At 40.8% G+C, this 24,173-nt stretch overlaps 1 protein-coding gene and 2 pseudogenes across 8 annotated transcripts in view; 2 read left to right on the top strand and 1 right to left on the bottom strand.

Annotated features, from left to right (window-relative positions):
* TAX1BP1 (Tax1 binding protein 1) overlaps positions 1 to 12,921 on the bottom strand; it is an 86,653-nt gene extending 73,732 nt beyond the window's left edge. For all 7 annotated transcript variants that reach the window (XM_010388316.2, XM_010388318.2, XM_010388321.2 and 4 more), the window contains exons 1-2: positions 12,747 to 12,921; positions 4,924 to 5,092 (exon numbers count right to left, since the gene is read on the bottom strand). In XM_010388316.2, coding sequence (XP_010386618.2) covers positions 4,924 to 5,085 — 162 coding nt within the window. In that variant the 5' untranslated portion in view covers positions 5,086 to 5,092; positions 12,747 to 12,921. The remainder of the gene's footprint in view (positions 1 to 4,923; positions 5,093 to 12,746) is intronic.
* On the top strand, positions 8,610 to 9,323 carry LOC104681890 (annotated as a pseudogene). Its single transcript, XR_750628.2, has one exon. The product of XR_750628.2 is annotated as a 60S ribosomal protein L9 pseudogene (transcript).
* Positions 12,922 to 20,645: 7,724 nt separating the features above from the next.
* LOC104681888 lies at positions 20,646 to 21,206 on the top strand (annotated as a pseudogene).
* The last annotated feature ends 2,967 nt before the right edge of the window (positions 21,207 to 24,173 follow it).

Here is a 24,173-nt window from a genome sequence, read left to right as displayed (position 1 = left end):
CAGGTATCCACTGGGGGTCTTTAACTGTAAGGTAATTTAATTTGTACTAAGCACAAATCTAAACATACACCAATTCCTCATGCTTATGTACTTACACAACTAAGACCAAATCAAATTCATAAACACAAAACAGAACAAAACAAATATAATGTAACATATAATGTTTTACTGCAATTAATGTTGGTTTAATAATAAAGATATGGCATCAGGTGCAGTTCTTTTTATTTTTTTATTTGAGACGCAATCTTGCTCTGTCGCCTAGGCTGGAGTGCTCTAGTGCAATCTCTGCTCACTGCAACCTCCACCTTCTGGGTTCAAGCGATACTCATGTCTCAGCCTCCTGAGTAGCTGGGATTACCAGCACGCACCACCACACCTGGCTAATTTTTGTATTTTTAGTAGAGTCAGGGTTTTGCCATTTTGGCCAGGCTGTTCTCAAACTCCTGACCTCAAGTGATCTGCCCGCTTCAGCCTCCCAAAGGGCTGGGATTACAGGCGTGAGCCACTGTGCCCAGCCTGCATCAGGTGCAGTTCTAAATCTTTTCCTGTAATTTTACTTCAATTCTGAATCTTTTACTGTAATTTTACTTCAATTCTGTCACTAAAGAAAATCCACGCTGAACTTATTAGCAACTCTGTTGTTAATTCTGAATAATCTGATAGCTCAACCAAACAGCCAGAGAATAATTATTGAATGCCAATTTACATAAGGTTCAAATCTCAGCTCCAATGTGTAATGGATAACTTTGAACAAGTCACTTTAATCTCTGGACCTCAGTTCCATCATCTGTAAAATAGGCAGTATAATGCTCAGATGAGAGGTGAACGTATAAAATAATAAACATAAGTTATATGTTTATTTTCATTATAATTAAAACGAATCAATCAATACTGCAGAGGGAGTAAAAAAAACTAAAAGGAACAAAAACCTCCTACTCAGTCTATATCCCTTGTTTGGCTTCACTCATTTCCCTACCCAACCTGGACTTCACTAACAGTCAATCATTTCAATAATATACTCAAAACCACCATAGTATCCTTTGTCCTCTTCCCTTCCCATTCCCACCCTTTTCCAACACCCAGTTTGAATGACAGCCACTTCTGGCACTCTTGACACAATTCCAAATGCTGAATCTCTCTGGAGAAAGTCATAAAATTGCTGCTTAGTAATCTTCTGGTTAAGCTACTCCAATTCCCTGTGACATTCTTCCACAGTAGCAAGGACAATTATCTATACTCAAGCCCTCCCCAACTTTTAACACATGACCTTGCTCCTCCTTACTGAGACGCCATAGAATGAGTGCCAGTCCTAATTCAATTGACTGTTGACATATCCTATGAATTCTATTTATGGATTATTACGCACAACTTACTTCCTTCTCCACTTTAGGCTTTCACTATCTCACATAGAAAATTAGGATAGTCTAAACGTTCTCTTTACCTCCATTCTCTTCAAATTCCAATTTATCATACTCAGCACTATAAGATTAAGCTTCACGTCTAAACTTTATTACTCCTTACTTAAAAACTATCCCTCAAATATTAAAACAATCTACAACATGATCCAAACTAACCTTTCCCATCCATCTTCTAAAACTGGTATCTGCAGCTGGGCACAGTGGTTCATGCCTACAATCCCAGCACTTATCAATCCCAGCACTTATGTAGGCTGAGGCAGGTGGATTGCTTGAGCCCAGGAGTTCGAGACCAGCCTGGGCAACATGGCAAAACCCTGTCTCTAGAAAAAATAATAATAATAAATTTTTAATTGATAGCTGTCCCAAGCAAATCAAATTCCTTAACACTTTCTCAAGCATACCACTTTCCCATCTTCATTCCTCCTCCCTTACAATCGCTACCCATGCACTCTCTTCCTGCCTGCTTGTCAATATGGTGTCTATCAAAATCACTTTAGAGGGCAATTTGCTGTACACATAAAGTGCTTAAAAACATACAATGCCATAAACATGGTGATTCTACTTCCAAGAACTTACCTTATGAAATAAGTAGACAAAATGAAGATAGGTAGACATTAATACTTTATTACGTATTAATGATAAGCATTTAGCAACAATGTAAATTCCAATAATAAGAAACTGGTTCAACGAATATATACACACACTATGATGCATCAGTAGTATGTATGTATATACTTATGACACACACATTATGCATGTGTATAACTATTTGTAATTTTATTACATGTAGCTATATACCATTATGTTAACAACAGTTAACACTAGGTAAAAGTGTTAAGCATGATTATTTTCTTCCTTGAGCCTTCCTGTATTACCTGAAATTTTTACTACATGCTTGAACTTCCTATTGAGTTTTAAAGTTTTATCCTGGCAAAAAGGATGGAAAAAGTATTAAACAGAAGATTTTTTTTCTTTTTTGCTGAGAGAAAACTTACAATCCTTAAAGTGCACAATGAAAGAAGTATAGTTCAGCATTACCAAAGCAAAAAAGCAGCAGCAGGAATGACCAGAAATGAAGCCAGAAATTAAATCTTATACAGGAGCCCTGTATGACTCTAGGTTATTTGGTCTTGGCATTATTCCATAGATGATGAAGAACCAATGAAGAGTTTCAAATAAGAGAAAGACATGTTCAGGTTTCCATTTTACAGCTTATATAGAGCAGTTAAAAAACAAAGGTTAGAGGACAAGAATAAAAGTGGGTAACAGGTGACCTATTGCAATAGTCTCGGTAAAAAATACGGAAGGCATGAACTAGAGCAGTGATATTAAGAATTTAGAAATATGTAAGTAATAAAATGGTTAAAACTGATGTTTGGATTTGAAGGGAAAGTCACAGGCTTTCGGCTGTTAAAAAATGAAAAAATACAAGAAATAAAAAAGGAGTCTGCAGGAAAAAGGTAATAATTCATCTTCCTGAAACATAACTTTTTCAAACAACCCATACATATACAAAGACTTCCCACTGCCCTTTAGAAAAAAGTCTATAAACTGTCTAACACTGAAGGTCTTTCATAGACAGAATGAAACTTATCTCCAATCTCATCTTCCACAACTTCCCTAACTGAAGCTTATGCTGTAAACTGACTTACTCATTCTCATGAACATTACTACCTCCGAGCCTCTGCTTTTACAGATTCAGTATCCCTTATCCAAAATGCTTGAGACCAGAAGTGCTTTGGATTTCTAAATTTGTCATCAGATTTTGGAATATTTGCATTATACCTACTAGTTGGGCATCCCAAATCCAAAACATAAAATGTTCCAATGAGCATTTTCTTAGCACACATGTCAGCATTCAAAAAGTTTTGGATTTCAAAGCATTTCAGATTTCAGATTTTCAGATTTAGGATGTTCAACCTGTACCATTTTCCTGCTGGAAATGCCCTTCTTTTTCCTCAATCACATTTCTGTTTTCTTCCATTCTGCTCTGTTACTACAGAAAACACCAATTCTCAATCAGTATCTTTAACTTGATACCAGTATCTCCCATAAAATCGAAACTACTACTGAGGCCAGATGCGGTGGCTCACACCTGTAATCCCAGCACTTTGGGAGGCTAGGACACGGAGGATCACTTAAGCCTAGGAAGTTAAAACCAGCCTAGGCAACATAATGAGACCCTGTCTCTACAAAAAAAATTTTAAAATTAGCCAGGCGTGGTGTATCTATAATCCCAGCTATTTGGAAGGCTGCAGGGAAAGGATCACTTGAGCCCAGGAGGTCAGGTTGCAGTAAGCCACTATCCCACCACTGCACTCCAGCCTGAGTGATAGAATAAGACCCTGTCTCAAAAAATAAGAAATAAAATTTAAAAACTACTACTGATTTCATAAAATTGTTACAATGAATGTTTCTCCATTTTGGGATCTGACAAGCCTAAAAAACTGACACAAAAAGTAAATAAATGGTAAATAACTACAGTAAATAACTATTATGTTGTATTCAAAAACATCAAGAAATGAGGAATTCAAAGAAAGGAACTAAAAGTCGTTAAATGCCAAAACTTTGTTTTGTCCAAATGTTTTTCTGCCTTCCCATCAGGCTGGACTTTTACTTCTAGACACTTTCAATGTGCCTAATTTCTAGCAGCTATTCATTTCTTTCTTCCTTGTTGTTTAACTTTATACAGATTAGACAATCAAAATATCAAGCCCATAAAAATCCTAACTAAAATAAAACAAACTGATTCTGAGGAAGAATACAGAATAACACAGGAGAAAAGTGAATGTGTTTTACTGTTTGGACATTCATGACATTATTTTGACTGCTCAGAGGACACTCTTATGTTTTGGTTTTCCACTACATTCTGAAGAGTTAAAATTGCCAGAAAACATCCTGCATAGTGAGGTGTACCACTGTAATGATCACTTTTATTTTCAAGAAAGTATTATACAAACATAAGAACTGGAAAACATAAGAACTGGAACTCCTGCCATCAAAGAGTTTACTATTCAGTCATGTTAAACAGAATACTTTAAAACTGTGTAATACAAACAGAATACTCTTAAAACTGTGTAATATAATCTGAGCAATATTTAAGCCATGCAGGACAACAGTAGAAGGGATAATAACATGGCTGTCAAGCTGTATAAAATTAATTTCAAATGACTGGAAAATACAGTAAATAATATAAGAACCCAAAGAAACAGATCATTTTTTTTCAGGTAATGAACAGAGAAAATAGGAAAAGAAGATTCTGAAAAAATTTTCACAAGTCCTTAAGTGAAGGTAAACTTTTTGATCAGAGAGAGGAAAATCTGGTGAAATGGAGTTCCCAACATTCATTTTATCTACTCCCCACTGTTAAATATTTCATGGTGATGTTTACAAAAATGAGTCTTATTGCAGAATCAAGAAAAGGCAAGTACAAGCTACTTATCAATCTGTTTTAAAGAAAATTAAAAGTGTTTACATGGAGAACATATTCAGAAAGCTTTCTTACCTTGAATATACCAACCCAATCTTTTGGATGTGGATGAATATATGGAGTTAAGGTGTAATGACATTCCAGGTGTGCATTAGGAAGGTAACTCTTGGCCACATTTTGAAAGATGACATGGGCAAAGTTGGAAGTCTGCAATGGGACTTCTTGAAAGGATGTCATTGTGAATCTGAAACAAGTAATTCATACAAGTTAAATTATACCAACTAAGAATAAACTTATGCCTTCAGAAAATACATAATATTTAATATAAATTTCATGAATATTTGCATGTCATAATTAAGAAAATATATACTTTGTAAATACTGCAACTTCTTAAAAATATGATTAAATGTAAAAATACAGACAAACTGGAAAATAACTAAAACCCATTTGGCTCAGAAAGTTATATGGGCATTTAAAAGTTAAAAAACCAAACCAAAAATTCAACTCTCCTGGAAAGCCTAGCCCTCTGCTTCTATCTGAATCAAAACCAAATGAATCAGAGCTGTTTTTGTGCACATGCTGCCAATATAAACCTCCTGGCTCCTAGTAACGAACACTAGAAACAGAAACAAGGACAATTAAAAGTCAGTATTTTATTGGCTATGGGTCAATTAACTTTTCCTTCCTATGAGAACCCTTGAGCTTCATCATTTTCCTCCCTAACCTAGCCCATCCCATTCATCTCTTCCCCTCTCCCTAGGTTTTGGGATCCTATAACTAAACCTGATGCTAACATCTCTGTGCCTACATTCCTGCCCTTCTAAATCCCCTGGACCAGCATTTCTCAACCCTGGTTACACATTAGAATCATTAGGGGCCTTTAAAAAAAAAATAGATGACAACGACTTTCTGGGAGTGGGGCCTGGGAGTGTGTGCATGTGTGTCTGTCGGTGTGTATATGAATACACATATCCCTGCCCCCACATCTCCCCAAGTAATGTCAATCCTGTATGCAACCAGAAAAGAGAACCACTATCCAACAACTTAAGTCTCTACTACTAACTCTCACTCATTTCCACAGATCCCAGACCCAGCCTGTCTTCTTGGGCTTCTGGTACAAGCTTGTTCAAATCTCTCAAACTATGTAAAATCTTAGCTGGTCTACTTGAAATGGCTCAGCTTATTTGTTCTTCTCCACCTATAAAAAAACCTATCATTTCATCCTAGGTCCAATGATCCTACTTCGACTGCTAGTATTCATGTACCCTTTCCACATGTTTACTGATTAAAATAAACTTATATTTAAAAATAAAAATAGAAATGTAGTGTTAATAAAATACATACTGTTGAAAATCTATTAGAGATTCATGAACGCTCACTGGCTTAGTAAACACCAAGCACTGTATAGCAGATGAATGGTGAAAGCAGATTATAAAAACTGCAAGATCCAAATGTTTTCCCTATTTTGTGCTCTACTTTTGAGAAAACAGAAACAAATGAGGATTTACCCAAAAAAGCAACCTGCAGAGTTTGTCACAGGCTCAGTACAATCACTAATTCTACAATACACATAAGAAACTATGACTGTCCTGACCGCACTTGCTTGAGTCATTAAAACAGGCATCTCTGTAATAATGGGGAAAACTGGGGCAAGATTTTTGCTAACCAAATTAATCTAATTTACTTCACAAATCAATGAAGTTTCTACAGAGCAAGCACAGCAGTAAGGCTCTACTCATATTTTAGCCATTAGTAAGAAGGCTTATTGCTAAGATCGGAAACAGTGTGCTTTTACAACTGTTTCTTTTGCTGACCTGTTTGAAATACTAAGGCAAATTTTTAAAGTTTTGTAATAATAAGCACTTTAAAAAATACCAACTTTCTTCTTATGTCCCCTCTGCTTCTGTTACGGCCAAAGTCCTGCTTTACTGAATATAATGAATATCCCAAAAAGAGATTGTTAATCATGAACCTGGAAACCACTGTAGAGTATCAGGCTAGTTGTCAGCCTCTCCCTACCTGAGGTTTGCAAGCATTCCAAGATAAAGAGTATATTCGGTAGCAATCTTCCTTTACCTCTGCCCTAACAAAGGGACTTTGCTACCAGCAACCATATTTCATGGAAAGACTTAACTATGTATCTAAACTACCTGGTAAACTAAAGCCATCAGAAAAATGAAAAGGTAGCATTTACAAACACTGGAGAACTCTGCCTAAAATAACTGAAGAGTTCTATTATTTTGTTTATTTGAGTTGTCTGAGCTAATTTGGGCTTCCAGGGAGGTCATATTAATGAAGTCATTAATGATAATCTCTTTTCAAGTCAGTGGCTTCACAAAGAGAAAAAAAACACCAATTCCAGTTCTTTAAAAAAAAAAAAAAAAAGTCACTACTGGTTATAAGATACCAACAAAAGAAACTATAGCTAAATCAACTGAACCAACAACTATTAGATACAACTACCAAAACTGAATCAAGAGAATATTTTTCTATGAAGCGAGTGAACAGTCACACTTCCTTTGAGAAAGATATTCAGTATGAAGGAAATAAACTAGCTTAGAATAAACGTCCCATGTTTTTAATCAAAACCTGATTAAGGATAATACTTTTTTCTTAAAATTTAACATGTCATTTCCTAAAATAAACAACAAAGCTGTAACAATTTTTTTTGTAAGACAAGGCAAAAGTGTTTAAACTTCTGTTAACCTCAATTAAAACAGTTTTTAAAAATCCACAATCCAACCTTATACTTTTAGTTCACTGAAGTTTTTGAGGTACAAAATAGCACATAGGTATACATATATGTATTTGTATGTTTACAAATGCATCAAAAGGAACTCAAGAAGTATACACTATAGAGTTAATAGTCTTATAAGGGATGTGTGTAAAAACAAGACTTCAGGACTTTAAATTTTACATCAATTTATTGTTTGAATTTTTACAAGTATATATAAATGTATTATTTCTATTGTTTTAAATAGCCCTATTAACCAGAAATTCCATTTTTAAACCCTCCCCCGAATTTCACATTTTCTCATAGAAAACACTAGTATTTCACTTTAAAATATAGTATTCACGCCGGGCGCGGTGGCTCAAGCCTGTAATCCCAGCACTTTGGGAGGCCGAGACGGGCGGATCACGAGGTCAGGAGATCGAGACCATCCTGGCTAACACGGTGAAACCCCGTCTCTACTAAAAAAACTACAAAAAACTAGCCGGGCGAGGTGGCGGGCGCCTGTAGTCCCAGCTACCCGGGAGGCTGAGGCAGGAGAATGGCGTGAACCCGGGAGGCGGAGCTTGCAGTGAGCTGAGATCCGGCCACAGCACTCCAGCCCGGGTGAGAGAGCAAGACTCCGTCTCAAAAAAATAAAAATAAAATAAAATAAAATAAAATAAAATATAGTATTCACAATGTTTACAAGTCTGAAAAGTAAAATAACTTGTGATTATCCTATTAATCGCCTTCATTAATCTCTCTCCAACACTCCAATCTTTTTAAAATTTAATTGCTATAATTATAGAAATATTTTACAAAAGTCATTCCAGTACCTTGTCATTTTTTACTCTTCTTATTAAAATATAGCTATGAATCATTTAAAAAGTTTACATGGATGAATGCAATCTAAATATAATTATGTCATTAATCAACCCATTTTAAATAATAAAATTTCTAATTCCCACATAGTTCCTCTGGTTCACTCCTCCTACAGATAACAGACTGAAGAGACAGGCAAGCTTATAAAAATGTTGGAATTGCTTTCTTTGCTGCGTCTACTGCAAGAATGAAGACCATTCTCAGCAATCAGACTGTCGACATTCCAGAAAATGTCGACATTACTCTGAAGGGACGCACAGTTATCGTGAAGGGCCCCAGAGGAACCCTGCGGAGGGACTTCAATCACATCAATGTAGAACTCAGTCTTCTTGGAAAGAAAAAAAAGAGGCTTCGGGTTGACAAATGGTGGGGTAACAGAAAGGAACTGGCTACCGTTCGGATTATTTGTAGTCATGTACAGAACATGATCAAGGGTGTTACGCTGGGCTTCCGTTACAAGATGAGGTCTGTGTATGCTCACTTCCCCATCAACGTCGTAATCCAGGAGAATGGGTCTCTTGTTGAAATCCGAAATTTCTTGGGTGAAAAATACATCCGCAGGGTTCGGATGAGACCAGGTGTTGCTTGTTCAGTATCTCAAGCCCAGAAAGATGAATTAATCCTTGAAGGAAATGACATTGAACTTCTTTCAAATTCAGCGGCTTTGATTCAGCAAGCCACAACAGTTAAAAACAAGGATATCAGGAAATTTTTGGATGGTATCTACGTCTCTGAAAAAGGAACTGTTCAGCAGGCTGATGAATAAGATCTAAGAGTTATCCAGCTACAGAAAGAAGATGCCAGATGACTCCTAAGACCTACTTGTGATATTTAAATGATGCAATAAAAGACCTGTTGATTTGGAAAAAAAAAAAAAAAATGTTGGAATTCACTGAGAATGTCAAGGTCGCATGGGAGTGGAGAAATAATATGCAAAGTCACTGCATCACCTTGTGGTAATGCCTGGGAAGTGTAGCTTCACTAACATGCTGAGAAAAAGTACAAACCTAGTCTCAGTTGGACAGAAGTACACTCCCTACACAAAAAGGAAAGTAGAAGCAAGCAGCTTTACCATGTCAAATTCTGATTCCCCTTCTCTAAAGTGCATCTCCACAAATAGGAGTATAGTAAGTTGGCAAGCCAAGGATAAGTACAAAACATCCAGTCAACAATCAAGGGACTAGACACATTTGGCTGGGAAACAAAGTCAGAAATGCTTACACATGCTGACTACAGTGCCCTCTTTCAGGTTTCCTCCTACAGTCCCTCAAACTCCAATGCCTCTAGAATTTCTTTGTGTGTTATGCTATAAACTGTATATTATAGAGTCTTTGGTCTAAATTCCAATTTTATTATTTTGCAAATGCATTAATGTCTATAAAAAAGATAAATAATACATAGTGGGCACTCAGTTATGTATACAGCTAAAATAAACATGAGGTGGGGGGGAAGCATTTCAACGTTATCTTTACTTACTCCTCTTGGAACTTTTTCAACCCCAAAACAGATTTGACTTTTGTGGTAGTCTTTTTCCAGTGGTTCCCAATACTTGTTTTACTTTAGCCCAAAAATAGAAGCCTGAGTGAACTTACTAAAAAATAGACCATAGTAAGAACTTCTGTACATTAAACATATGAAGCCAAATTCAGCTTTTTAATTTAGATAAATATTAAATACAATTTGCCAGTCCTAACAATTCGAATTCAAAAATAATTTTGTTATGTGTGATAATATAATTATGGCAATTCTGTGTTTTTCTAAAGTCCTTATCAGTTAAAGATGCTAAACTAACTAAGTGAAATGTCTTGATGTCTAAGATTTGCTTTAAAAACTCCAGGGGAAAAAAATAAATGTTAGAAGGGGTAATAAAATAAGATTAGTAAAGTGTCAGTTCATTTTACTGTTCATTCTCCTTTGTGCATGTTTGAAAATTTCCGTAATAGGAAAACCAAAGCAAATAAAGAAATGAAACAGATTAGTAACACTCCACATATGACCTACTGCAGCAGAAACACTGCATTTTATAATATGAACACTTTTTATCTTTAGAAGTGTTATAATTCAGGTAATGGTTGACAGAGTTACCGAAAGTTTTTCACATCCTCAGCTAAAAAACCTTTAGAATTATCTCCAAACTTCAGTCCGATAGGACACGCAAACATATGAAAGCAAAAAATGTCCAGCATTCAAACAGTTTCCAATTACTCACACTGTGGCTCAAAGAAAGAAAAACTTAACAACTATAAACAGACCTCTGCTTTCAAAAAAATGTAATCAGCAATTTTTCTAGGAGGCAAAAGCAAAGGCCCCAGTCTATTAACTTGCACCCTTGCAGACATCCCTATTTCCAGAATCCTTTACACCTGAGTGCCAAGACATTCCGCTCAGGTGCACCCGCACCACTTTTACTTACTTTTTAGATTTTATAAGTTGGTTTCTAAAATGCTATGATCTTGGCCCATATATATCAGGGGAGAGGACATTTTCATCTTCTTCTGAAGGTTTATTTGGGACAAAATAAGCTTTAAAAAGACAGAAATGCATAAAGCCCAGATTTTACATATCCATTCCAAAAGAATACAATAAAGTCCCCAAAAGAAGTATACAAGGAGCATCGTTAGGATCTTTCATAATTATTTCAACAACATTAAAAAGGTTGAAACTTTGAACTCCAAAATTTTACTTTTGTTATGGAAAAGATATTTACTGGTTAATTCTACAAACATGGCTACAGTGAGAACTACAAACAGCGGTCTACAATTTAAGAACGTGATGGGCCAGGCGCAGTGGCTCACGCCTGTAATCCCAGCACTTTGGGAGGCCAAGGCGGGCAGATCAAGAGCTCAGGAGTTCGACCCTAGCCTAACCAACATGGAGAAACCCCGTCTCTACTAAAAATACAAAAATTAGCTGGGCGTGGTGGCGCGCGCCTGTAATCCCAGCTACTCAAGAGGCTGAGGCAGGAGAATCGCTTGAACCTGGGAGGCGGAGGTTGCAGTGAGCCGAGATGGCGCCACTGCACTTCAGCTTGGGAGACAGAGGAAGACTCCGTCTCAAGAAAAAAAAAAAGAACGTGATGGCTATAAAACAAAAACTACAATAAGATGTTCTTTGAAGTTGAACAGCTTGAAAAATAAATAAATAAAACCTTATTAGAAGTCGGCATCATCAAACAATACTTCGTTTACCCTTGAAAAGAACAGAACGAAGGAGAAAGAAAGGCTGTCCTCAGCTCCTGCTCTAAACCCGAAAAGCACTGAGGACAATCGACCCACTTTTAGTTTCTTTTCAAATGATCTCTTTAAATCCTTTTGGAATTAAGCACCAGACTCGTAACTAGTAATTGTTTGTGCACAGCTCGTAGAAATTTTAACATCAGCAGAATGCAGACAGTTGAAAAATTAAGATTTTCCCATCTAAAGCCTAACATAATAGCAATTCATAACCACTGTGTGAAACCGGAAATCTAACACTGTACGTCTAAAGTCATATGCCAGTGTTGTCCAGCAAAACTTTTACCAATAAGGTGTGTACACACACCCACACAAACGCATGCTAAGCTCTATTTTTTACTAATAAGGTGTACACACGCACGCTAAACTCTAGCCACAGATTCCCTAAGCGAGGAATGCAGGTCGGTCGGGACTAGTCCATACCTCACGAACCTACGGGGTGTTGGGGCAGGGTGGGGAAAGGATTCCAGGTGAAGCAGGAGATCAGCCAAAACAGACAACTCCGCCCGCGGCCCTCAAAAGTAGGCGGCGCAGGGAGTCTCCGCCCCCTTCGCCACCCGCGACTCAAACCAAAACAGCTGGGTTTCTCTCCGCAGAGGCAAACCCCAGCGTCCTTCTCGGACGCGACCTACGTGTTTTCTCAGCTTACTGCGCCGGTAACACCCACATGGCCCTCAAAACAGTCATCCCAGAGTTGAGCCTTGGACACCAGAAGCTTTTCCTTCGGTGGTCGCCAGCGTCACTCGTCCCCAGCCAAGGGCACCCGTCCCACACGCCTCCCCCAAATCGCGAAGGCCTGTCCCGCGGGCCTCCCTCCGCGTGGGGCGGCCACCCGTTGCTATTCCAAAACTCTACGGCTGATCCGAGTCGCCCACACCCCCGTCACAATCGCAGTCCGGAAAGGAAGGTTTGTCCTCGGGAAGGAAAGCCTCGTCACCACTGAGACCTCTCCCGAGACCGGCCAGGCCCCTACAGTACAGGGGCAGAGGGGTGTAGCACGACCCCTAAAAGAGATGCAGCTGGGGTCCGCCCCGCACAAGGCGCTGGGGTGGACCGGGGAGGCGCCTTACCCAGAGGAAAGACTCCCGGACCAAGGGAGAAAGTTACACAGGCTTCCGATCCTGATCCGCCATCAGCCGCCGAACGTCTTCCGCCACTACCGCCTACCCCCAAAGACCGGCTACACCTACCCTCACAGCCGACAGTAGGCCTTGCGTCACTTCCGCCCACGGGGCGGTCTCTTCCGTCTCCTGGAGTGTTCGCCCCGCAGCTCCGCGACGACACGCCCCCAGCCCGCTCCGCCTCGGGACGCGAAGCTGGGCCCAGGCGTGCCTCTTCTCGCAGGCGGGCTGGTTCTCGCCTTCCTTCGACCTTGCCATTTTCGCTCAGCAACTTAATCGCAGAAAAACAATGCGTCTGGATTTACATTCTGATTTTATATTATTATTTAGACATACGAAATGGGGAAACACACCAGAGATTTAAGTAACTCAACCGTACCGTGTCCCTTCCTGCGTCTCATTCCGCCTAAACTAACCCACCGATTTTATAGATAAGAAAATAGCCAGAGAAGCAAGGGAGTTACGACACGGCTAGGGCTGCAAACCCCTGAACTCCAAGACTGTCTCTCAACTCCTGGCCCAGTCCTGTGCTTTTTTGACTACGAAGTTTTGTTCACTGAAAGCTCCTAGGAGCCTTTCAGTTCTAATGCCATCTGATTCTATTTGCTCTCGGAGAGGCCTCTTTTCTATCCGCATTTCTGTGAGTTACCGGCTTTTGTTATCCATATCATTTTCCGTGTGTGAATTTTGTCCCGCGTTCTGTTATTTCTAAAATCACTTTTGCCTTTTGTATATATTGCCTTCCTATATTAGACATTCAGTTTGAATCGTAACTTCACAGAAGCCAGTGTGTCCCATTCGAATTCGTCATATTCATCTGTTGCCATAAAACCCTGATAAAACTTGCAATAGCACCTGAAAGGATATGTAAATTAGATCGCATTAAATGTTGAAGCACATTCTAAATACAGAACATTCAAAATTATATTTCATATACTTTCATCTTTACTTCCAGTTATTTCAGAAGACATTAGCTTTGATAATACAGGTTCTCAGTATTTACAGACTGATTTCTTTCCTATGTATTGACATTTTTTAACTTGGTATTGTGCTGGGTACTATACTTAATCATAGAATTTCAGAAGAACCTTAACAGGTCATTTAGTCCCAGTCTCCTTATTTTATGGATGAAGAAAACGGTGTGAATAATTAACATAAGTTATCACTCGCGTTACTGGTAGCAGCCTTCTGGTAGTAGAAATAACTGTGTCCCTTAAGAAATGTAAACATAGCAGTGAACTTTATAAGCACAATTTGTCAGAGATGTCACTCCTTATGTTTAAATCATATTCCTATTCACATGTAATAAATGTTTAATTACCACTAATTTTCAGTTAATGAAATCAGAAAAACAGTATGCCTAGTAAAAACCACAATTTAAAGTCTTTTTAGGGGGGCCGGGGGAACGGAGTTTCACTCTTGTTGCTCAGGCTGGAGTGCCATGGCGCAATCTCGGCTCACTGCAACCTCCGCTCCCGGGTTCAAGCGATTCTCGTGCCTCAGCCTCCCAAGTAGCTGGGATTACAGGCGCCAGCCACCACGCCTGGCTAATTTTTGTATTTTTAGTAGAGACGGGGTTTTGCCATGTTGGTCAGGCTGGTCTTGAAAGACATTTTCACAGGTTTTTTTTACTTTGTTTTTCTTTTTCTTTTTCTTTTTTTTTTTTTGGGGGGGGACGGAGTCTCGCTCTGTCACCCAGGCTGGAGTGCAGTGGCCAGATCTCAGCTCACTGCAAACTCCGCCTCCCGGATTCACGCCATTCTCCTGCCTCAGCCTCCCAGGTAGCTGGGACTATAGGCGCCGCCACCTCGCCCGGCTACTTTTTTTGTAGTTTTTTTTTTTTTTTTTAGTAGAGACGGGGTTTCACCGTGTTAGCCAGGATGGTCTCGATCTCCTGACCTCGCGATCCGCCCGTCTCGGCCTCCCAAAGTGCTAGGATTACAGGCTTGAGCCACCGCACCCGGCCTACTTTGTTATTCTTAATAATTTCTTGAATTTTTAGACCTTATTTTCCCCAGGAAGGTATTTGTTCTGGAATTTTAACTTGCTTCACTCATTTTAATAATGATCCTTTAATTTTTACACCACATTTTCCCCACCAAGATAAATAGATACCCTCTTAGTATTTAATTGAATTTCTGGGTTTAGTGGGGGCGGGGGTTGGGTTTTTTGTTTGTTTTTTGAGATAGAGGCTCACTCTGTCACCCAGGGTGTAGTGCAGTGGCATGATCTGGGCTCACTGCAACCTCCACCTCCCAGGTTCGAGCAATTCTCCTGCCTCAGCCTCCCCAGTGGCTAGGATTACAGGTGCACACCACCACGCTGGGCTAATTTTTATATCTTTAGTAGAGACAGGGTTTCTCCATGTTGGCCAGGCTGGTCTCGAACTCCTGACCTCAGGTGATCCGCCTGCCTCAGCCTCCAAAAGTGCTGGGATTACAAGCATGAGTGACTGCACCCAGCTTTAATTGAATTTCTTAAAGTTAGCCTATTATGTGTATGGCAGTGGACTACGGCTAGAAGAGATATGGATTCACTTCCTTTAAGTGAAATCTTTCTGCCAGAGGGATTTCAGAATTCAGAATTTTTCAGACTTTAGAGAGGTGTGTTTTATGTGACATTCCTCACTCTCTGGGGCAGCACCCACAGTCAACTTTTTTTTCCAGAACAATTATGAATATCACACTAAGATAAATGAGGTATATAGTCTCACTTCAGATCAAGTTTTTCAGGTCATGTTCTGCCACTTTGCCCTTGGGTTCAGGTCAAGTTTTAATGACAAATGAGTCAGGTCAAACAGGTTTTGCCACCAAATGTTAAGAAAACATTTGATTTTCAGAGCTTTTTTTTTTGAGATGGGGTCTCTGCCCTCTGCCCTGTCACCCAGGCTGGAGAGCAATGGCAAGATCTTGTCTCACTGCAACCTCTGCCTCCCAGGTTCAAGCTATTCTCCTTCTGGGATTACAGGCGTGAGCTACCGCACTGGCCAATTTTCAGAGCTTTTCAGATTTCAAAATGGTGAATAAGGGATTGCAGACCTATTGAGAGAATTATTGGAAAGTAAATCAGTGAGTAACCCATGATTTTTCTGGAGCAACTACAGTTTCAAGTAGTTTGTAGGCAGTTGTCCTGTGTTTTGATTGGGAAAATATGCTGACTATATTTAAAAAACAGTGTTCTTTCATTAGAGGAACTTATGATAGCAAAAGGAAGAAAAGAAATGAGCCCATGAAAATGTAGGTAACTAAAGTGTAAATAAATGAATAAGAAGACAGATATTCAGAGATGAGAGAAAGTACAGGCTGGTGTTAGCAGTACACTTTTCATGGGAGAGGCAGGCCTGGACTGTTGAAGTGAGGTATGATTTTGATGAGGAGATATAGGGGGAGGACTTTCCAGTCAGAATTTAAGAGCTTGGGCAAAGGAATCAGGAAGAAAATTGTTAACCAAAGCTAATAATTTCCTCCAAAGTTCATGCATTCACCATTGTGTCATGTTGCTTCTTACTAAGAACGTTTTGTTCATTTACTATGTGCTCTGGGAAAAACAAGGAATCAAGCATGGTTTCTTCCCTGAAACTGCTTAAAATCAGGTCAAGATATTACAGGATGGTATAGATAACTCAAATTTGCAGGAAATGGACTCTGAGAAATAAAGTAGAAAGATATACAGAATAATTTTGAAATTAGCTAGACTTTGTAAAAGAGATTGGTTTCTAAACTTCAAAAGACTGATAAGATTTGAAAAGATGAAGAAAAGGCTTACATAGTGAGAATAATATAATTTAAAAGGCACAGATGGGACAATTAGATAGCAAAACAAGCATTGAAAATTTTTGAAAATGTTCAGATAGACATATTTTATTAGAAACATTACAGGTTTTAAAAGCCAGGCAAATGAGTTGTTCTCCTTTCTTAGAACAATGGTTTACATTATTTGCTATAAATTATTCTTAATTAAAAAAAAAAAAAAACCCTTTGTAAACCTTTGTTTTAGAAAGAGAGCTATTTTTTTTTTTTTTTTAAGACAGAGTCTCACTCTGTCACCCAGGCTGAAGTGCAGTGGCGCAATCTTGGCTCACTGCAACCTCTGCCTCCCAGGTTCAAGCGATTCTCCCGCCTCAGCCTCCCAAGTAGCTGGGACTACAGGTGCGCGCCACCATGCCCAGATAATTTTTTTGTATTTTTAGTCGAGACAGGGTTTCACCATGTTAGCCAGGATGGTCTCAATCTAAAAAGAGAGGCTTTAAAAATGAGATTTGAATAATGGTAGGCTTTGGATAGGCAAAGAAAGAGAGGATTCCAAACCCTCTAAAATAGGGTTATTTTCTCTTTACCTATCTATTAGATTTTATTGATGTACTCATTGCTCCTTGTTTCCCAACCATTACCTACCTAGATGCTTGTAAAACACCTTTGCTCCTTTGAGGTATACACTGTTGTGTTACGCTCCGTCTTCTCTCCCTGTGGCTGTCATCTTCTGATCTCCAAGTCACTGTTCCTCATTCAGTGAAGACTGTCACCTAGTGCACAGTCTCCTCCATTCTAAGCCATTCATTGTCTACTTGGATGAGATTAAAATGAAAAGGCCAACATCCCAGCATTTTAATTTCCTGAATCCCCCATCTCAAATACTCCACTCCACTCCAGATACCTATTTCTGTGGTCACACCTTGGCCCTTGTCATCATCTTGAAAAGCAAGCCTCCTACTCTTTGACCACAACCTCCTATTCTTCTAACTTGCTCATTCAGATATGCCCAGCAGAACTATTTTTCAAACTCATCAGCATCTCAGTCCATTTCTTCTTTTAATACTTCCCTCAGTATCCAACTTAGAGTCCATAGGCTATAATTTCATTAACATGACTTCCAACACCGTAAACTCCCTTGACTTCCTATCTTGCACATTGAAGAAAATTTCCTATAACAAATGCATTACAGACTTTGTGGTCATCACACGCTTTACACTAAAGTTTACGTCTGGAAATACTAAGCAGAAACTTTGAAGTTAAAATAGAGTGTTTTGGGAAGTTTCTTGCACTATCAAAAAGAGAAACTGTAATTTATGATACTAAGAAACAGAGCCTGCAGAGGTTTATATTTCAGAAAGACCTTTGCCCCATTGGCTCCTAACAGTGTTCTTTGTTCCTTGTGCAACTAAAAGGTCACTAGAATGTAAATATTCTCTAACCTGTCTTCCTCATCTTACTGAGAAGAGTAATAGCCAGCAAAGTACTTTGAATTTTTAAGGTACTTATGTCAACAAGATTCTTCCTTCCCAGTGTTTCTTATTAAATACCTGTATTTTGTGAGTCACTGTGTATCAATGATAATTAAAGTTAATAAAAATTATTTTAAGGAAATGTTATTAAGATAATCTTCAAATGTTTAATTTTAACCAAGGCTAAATCAAAGTTTTAGGCTCAAATATGTTTTTATTTCACAGATCTCAACACCTCCCACCTTCTCAGGAACTCTACATGATCTCGTTTTTATATTCAAGACCCCCATCTCCACGAGATCTTTTCCGTTGTCTTTTTAAACATGCTGAAGTCTCTTCAATTGTTAAAACTTTTCCAGCTCCCTATTTCCTTCCAGCTCCTATTGTCTTTTGTCTTTACAAGCAACTTTCTTGCTTCTAGAAAGGATTGTCTATATTGTACTCCCTCATGTTCCATCTATTTCCAGCAAGTTCCACAAGGCATATTTCCAGCAAGATGCAGAGGGCAGATTTCTAGCATGTTTCAGATGGTAGACTTCTGGCAAGTTCCAGAAGGTGAATTTCCAGAAGTTTCACCATCTCAGCAACACAAGGACTTCTCTGTGAGACTTCTCTGTGGGACTTTATTCAGGGACCCACAGCTGTGCCCTCTTCAGGGCCTAGATGTCAGCCCTGAGAGGTGATCTTGCTTGGACAGTCTATCTCAGTCCTAGGGGTAGTGGCTCTCCTTATATCAGCCATTCTTATATTTTTTAGAGTTCCTTTTACTCCCGTTAGCCTTGTGACTCCAATCTCCTGTTATAGTTAATAATTCTTTATATTAGACTTTCCTTGTTCATATCACCTATGTGGTTTTTCTCTGCTATTTGGACCCAGACTGACAAACCACTCTACTGCTTCATTTAGCTTCATAGGTAGACCCTGTCTTGTTTATTTTTCTTTCTTCCCCTGAAGTAATTGCTCAGAGTTCATTTGGTTCCAACCAAGTAGGGTTGCTGCCAAAATGTAGGTGTTTGTTGTACTGCAATTTTCTACTGCTACTTGATGTTAATTATGATGCATAGGGGCTAGAATTTCTTCAGTAAGGTATAGTTTAGGTTGCAGAATTCAATGAATGATGATTTATTGCCATTTAGCATTGGGTTTAATAGATGAAAGAAATGCCTTTATTCTCACAAGAGACCATGGCTAGGCTGATCCTGCCATGAGGACAAAAGGAAACATGAAATTATTACTAAGTACTTAGGCTGAGCATCTTTAGAAAATAATTTGTAGGGGCCGGGCGCGGTGGCTCAAGCCTGTAATCCCAGCACTTTGGGAGGCCGAGACGGGCGGATCACGAGGTCAGGAGATCCAGACCATCCTGGCTAATACGGTGAAACCCTGTATCTACTTAAAAATACAAAAAACTAGCCGGGCGACGAGGTGGGCGCCTGTAGTCCCAGCTACTCCGGGGGGCTGAGGCAGGAGAATGGCGTAAACCCGGGAGGCGGAGCTTGCAGTGAGCTGAGATCCCGCCACTGCACTCCAGCCTGGGTGGCAGAGAAAGACTCCGTCTCAAAAAAAAAAAAAAAAGTAATTTGTAATATATTTTATTAGTTAATTGTGAAAATTGGCTTCTGAGGTTACGTAGAGTGATATAGCAAGTTCTAAGACAAGCTGTAAGTAGACAAAATTCCCCTTCCTGAATCTTTCTTTTTCTGTACTTTTTCCTCTTTTTCAGGTACCCTTCACAGGTTTAACAGACCCACCCTTCGGGCATCAAGCAGTCTTATCCAGGAGGGAAAAAAAAACTGATGCTCAGTAATAATCTCTGTGCCTACGAGGAACTTAATGCAAGTCTTAGGATCTCAAAAAAGGACCTACGAGCATAAAGTAATGAGTCTCTCAAGCAAGGTTTCCATGCATGGGGGGAGGATCTCTTTAAGTAAGGAACCTTCCTTGTGCTTCTTTAAGCACAGTTGCTATCATTCTGGAAGAAGCTCCTTTTAACCCATATCTTCTTCCAATTAGCATCCTATTTTTTTTCTTTCCTTCCCAGCTGAACTTCTTAAGGATCAATCTATATGATGTGATAATATATTTGAGATATTAACCTGTTTTTCTTGGTATTTTCCCCTTGTATAGCTTGCCACTTTCCCAACCTTCACCCATAGATGTGTTGCCTTGAAGAAAGGAGGTAGAAAAAATCTTTCTGGCTTTTGTTTCCAGACTCTCGAACCCCACAAATGGGGAGAGGATTCAGGCTGCAGAGAAATGGCTTGAGGAGAAGCCAAGGGCAGGGGTATATAGGTGGAGGGAGAACAGCCAGCATTTTCCTCCCCCTCAACTCTAGAAACAGATTTCTCTGGGCCAGAGAGGATGGGAGGGTACCTCTAGGTGGACAAAACCACACAGCTCGTTTAACCTTCCTAGATCTCCAAGACATCCCCTACCCTATCTTAGTACAGAGCAATATTTCAAAATCCTGACAAAACTAGAATGGAGCGGGGCGGTGCGCGGGGCTGGGCGGTGGCTGGGGCGCGTGCTCTCGCGCGGGCCAGTGTGCTGAGGCCTCCGTGTCGCCGCTGCCGCCCGCGCCTAGCCTGCCGCGGCACTCCCGGCTGCACACTCTGCTTGGCCTCGCCATGCCGGTGGACCTCAGCAAGTGGTCCGGGCCCTAGAGCCTGCAAGAAGTGGACGAGCAGACGCAGCACCCGCTGCATGTCACCTACGCCGAGGCAGCGGTGGACAAGCTGGGCTAAGTGCTGACGCCCACCCAGGTTAATAGACCCACCAGCATTTCATGGGATGGTATTGATTCAGGGAAGCTCTACACCTTGGTCCTGACAGACCCGGATGCTCCCAGCAGACAGGATCCCAAATACAGGTAATGGCATCATTTCCTGGTGGTCAACATTAAGGGCAGTGACATCAGCAGTGGCACAGTCCTCTCCGATTATGTGGGCTCAGGGCCTCCCAAGGGCACAGGCCTCCACCACTATGGCTGGCTGGTTTACGAGCAGGCCAGGCATCTAAAGTGTGACGAGCCCATCCTCAGCAACCGATCTGGAGACCAACGTGACAAATTCAAGGTGGCGTCCTTCCATAAAAAGTACCACCTCGGGACCCCGGTGGCCGGCACGTGTTACCAGGCCGAGTGGGATGACTATGTGCCCAAACTGTAGGAGCAGCTGTCTGGAAAGTAGGGGTTTAGTTTGGGGACCTGAACTGTCCTGGAGGCCCCAAGCCCTGTTTCCCAGTTCAGTGTTACATGTATAATAGATTTCTCCTCTTCCTGCCCCGCTTGGCACAGACGACACCTGACCAGTCAGATGGTGGTTGAGGGTGACTTTTCCTACTGCCTGACCTTTATAATTTTACTCACTCACTCTGATTTATGTTTTGATCAAATCTGAACTTCATTGTGGGGGATATTTTGGTAGTGTGATGGGGTCATCAAATTGTTAATCTGAAAATAGCAACCTGGAATGTAAAAAAGAAAAAATTGGGTGGGAAGAAGACCAGGTCTACAGTGATAGAGCAAAGCATCAAAGAATCTTTAAGGGAGGTTTAAAAAGAAAAAAAAAAGATTGGTTGCCTCTGCCTTTGTGAACCTGAGTCCAGAATGGTACACAATGTGTTTTTATGGTGATGTCGCTCACCTAGACAAGCAGAGGCTGGCATTGAAGCGGACCCCCAACACGGTGCATCTCAGGTGCCTCAACAGGCATCAGCATGTTGCTGTGACCCCTTTAAAGAGCAGTCCTGGAAGAGGCAGAAGGGAGAGTGGCTTTGCTGCTGTTGGGACGTGGCCATCGAGACCGGCAGCAGTGCTCGCTGACAGCTTAGGAGGAATCCTTACATCTTTGTCTGTTAAATTGATCGTTCTTCATGGGGGTCAGAAAAGCTGGTCTGGAGTTGCTGAATGTTGCATTAATTGTGCTGTTTGCTTACAGTTGAATAAAAATGGAAACCTGAATAAAAAAAAAAAACTAGGCCAGGCGCGGTGGCTCAAGCCTGTAATCCCAGCACTTTGGGAGGCCGAGGCGGGCGGATCACGAGGTCAGGAGATCGAGACCATCCTGGTTAACACGGTGAAACCCCGTCTCTACTGAAAAAATACAAAAAACTAGCCGGGCGAGGTGGCGGGCGCCTGTAGTCCCAGCTACTCGGGAGGCTGAGGCAGGAGAATGGCGTAAACCCGGGAGGCGGAGTTTGCAGTGAGCTGAGATCTGGCCACTGCACTCCAGCCTGGGTGACAGAGTGAGACTCCTTCTCAAAAAAAAAAAAAAAAAAACTAGAATGGAGACTCAAAACAGAAATTGAATTGGTGGAATATATTAAAACATACTTCTTTACAAGCTTGAGTTGTGGGCTAAAATTCATACTGCTACATGTTCATTAATCTTGCATTCCTCACCCCATAAAATGTGCTCAGGCTGGGCATGATGGCTCATGCCTGTAATCCCAGCACTTCGGGAGGCCGAGGCAGGCAGATCATCGGAGGTCAGGAGTTCCAGACCAGCCTGGCCAACGTGGTGAAACCCTGTCTCTACTAACAATACAAAAATTAGCCGGGCGTGGTGGCGGGTGCCCATAGTCCCAGCTACTCAGGAGGCTGAGGCAAGAGAATCGCTTGAACCTGGGAGGCGGAGGTTACAGTGAGCCAAGATCGTGCCACTGCACTCCAGCCTGGGTGACAAGAGCAAGACTCTATCTCAAAAAAAAAAAGTGTGCTCAACCCCTACCAGTCCACTGAAAGTTACCATGGTAAGGTCATCAATGACCCTTATTTCCCAACCTACTTTTCAGTTCTCAGACCTTATTCCACAAACTTTTCAACCAAGAAGTTCTAATGATAGAATTGTTCACTCCTTCCTGCTTCAAACTTTTTCCTTATCCCCTTTGGGATACAATTGCATCCTGGTCTTCCTTTTATTTCTTTCAATATGCCTTCTCAATTTCATTTGTGGGCTTCTCATTTTGCAGTTGCTCCCATAAGTACTAATCTTCCTCAGAGTCCAGCCATCAGTCCCTTCAGGTTTAAATTATTTCCGATTATGATTACATATTTTCAATTGCCAAATATACTAATATATTTATTAATAACTACCAGAGCTACCAAATCTACATCTCCAGCCCGGGCTTTTCTCCTGACATCAACCCTATATATAAGAGATATCCACTTACATGTCACACAAACATCCTAAACCCCAGCTTTTTTTTTTTTTTTTTTTTTTTTGAGACAGAGTCTCGCTCTGTCGCCAGGCTGGAGTGCAATGACACAATCTCGGCTCACTCAACCTCCGCCTCCCGAGTTCAAGTGATTTTCCTGCCCCAGCCTCCCAAGTAGCTGGGACTACAGGTGCATACCACCACGCCCAGCTAACTTCTGTATTCTTAATAGAGACGAGGTTTCACCGTGTTGACCAGGATGGTCTCAATCTCTTGACCTCGTGATCCGCTGGCCTTGGCCTCCCAAAGTGCTGGGATTACAGGCATGAGCAACCATGCCTGGCCTCTTTTTTTTTTAAGAGACAGAGTCTTGCTTTTTCACAGGCTGGAAGGCACTGGCACAATCACAGCTCACTGCAGCCTCGACCTCCTGGACTCAAGCAATCCTCCCATCTCAGCCTCCTGAAGATCTGGGATGATAGGCATATACCACCACACCTGACTAATTTTTCGTTTTTTGTAGAGACAATATCTTGCTATGTTGCCCAGGCTGGTCTCCAACTCCTAGCCTCAAACATCCCCTCGCCTTGGCCTCCTAAAGTGCTGGTATTGCAGGTATGAGCCACCATGCCCAGCCCCACATTTCTAAAAGCGAATTTGCCATCTTTCTCTCACCTCACTCCCCTTCACCTGTATTCCTTTTCTGTACCACTCAAGGTCCTGGCAGGAAATGGATGACACACTCTGTAAGTCATTGATGAGAGTTTAATGATGGGACCCTTTAAGAATCCTATAGGCCGGGCGCGGTGGCTCAAGCCTGTAATCCCAGCACTTTGGGAGGCCGAGACGGGCGGATCACGAGGTCAGGAGATCAAGACCATCCTGGCTAACAAGGTGAAACCCCGTCTCTACTAAAAATACAAAAAACTAGCCGGGCGACCTGGCAGGCGCCTGTAGTCCCAGCTACTCCGGAGGCTGAGGCAGGAGAATGGCGTGAA

Source organism: Rhinopithecus roxellana, chromosome 6 (assembly GCF_007565055.1).
Source record: "Rhinopithecus roxellana isolate Shanxi Qingling chromosome 6, ASM756505v1, whole genome shotgun sequence".
Lineage (NCBI taxonomy): Eukaryota > Metazoa > Chordata > Mammalia > Primates > Cercopithecidae > Rhinopithecus > Rhinopithecus roxellana.
Note: the sequence above shows the minus strand (reverse complement) of the source record. Positions and strands in the feature narration are given on the sequence as shown.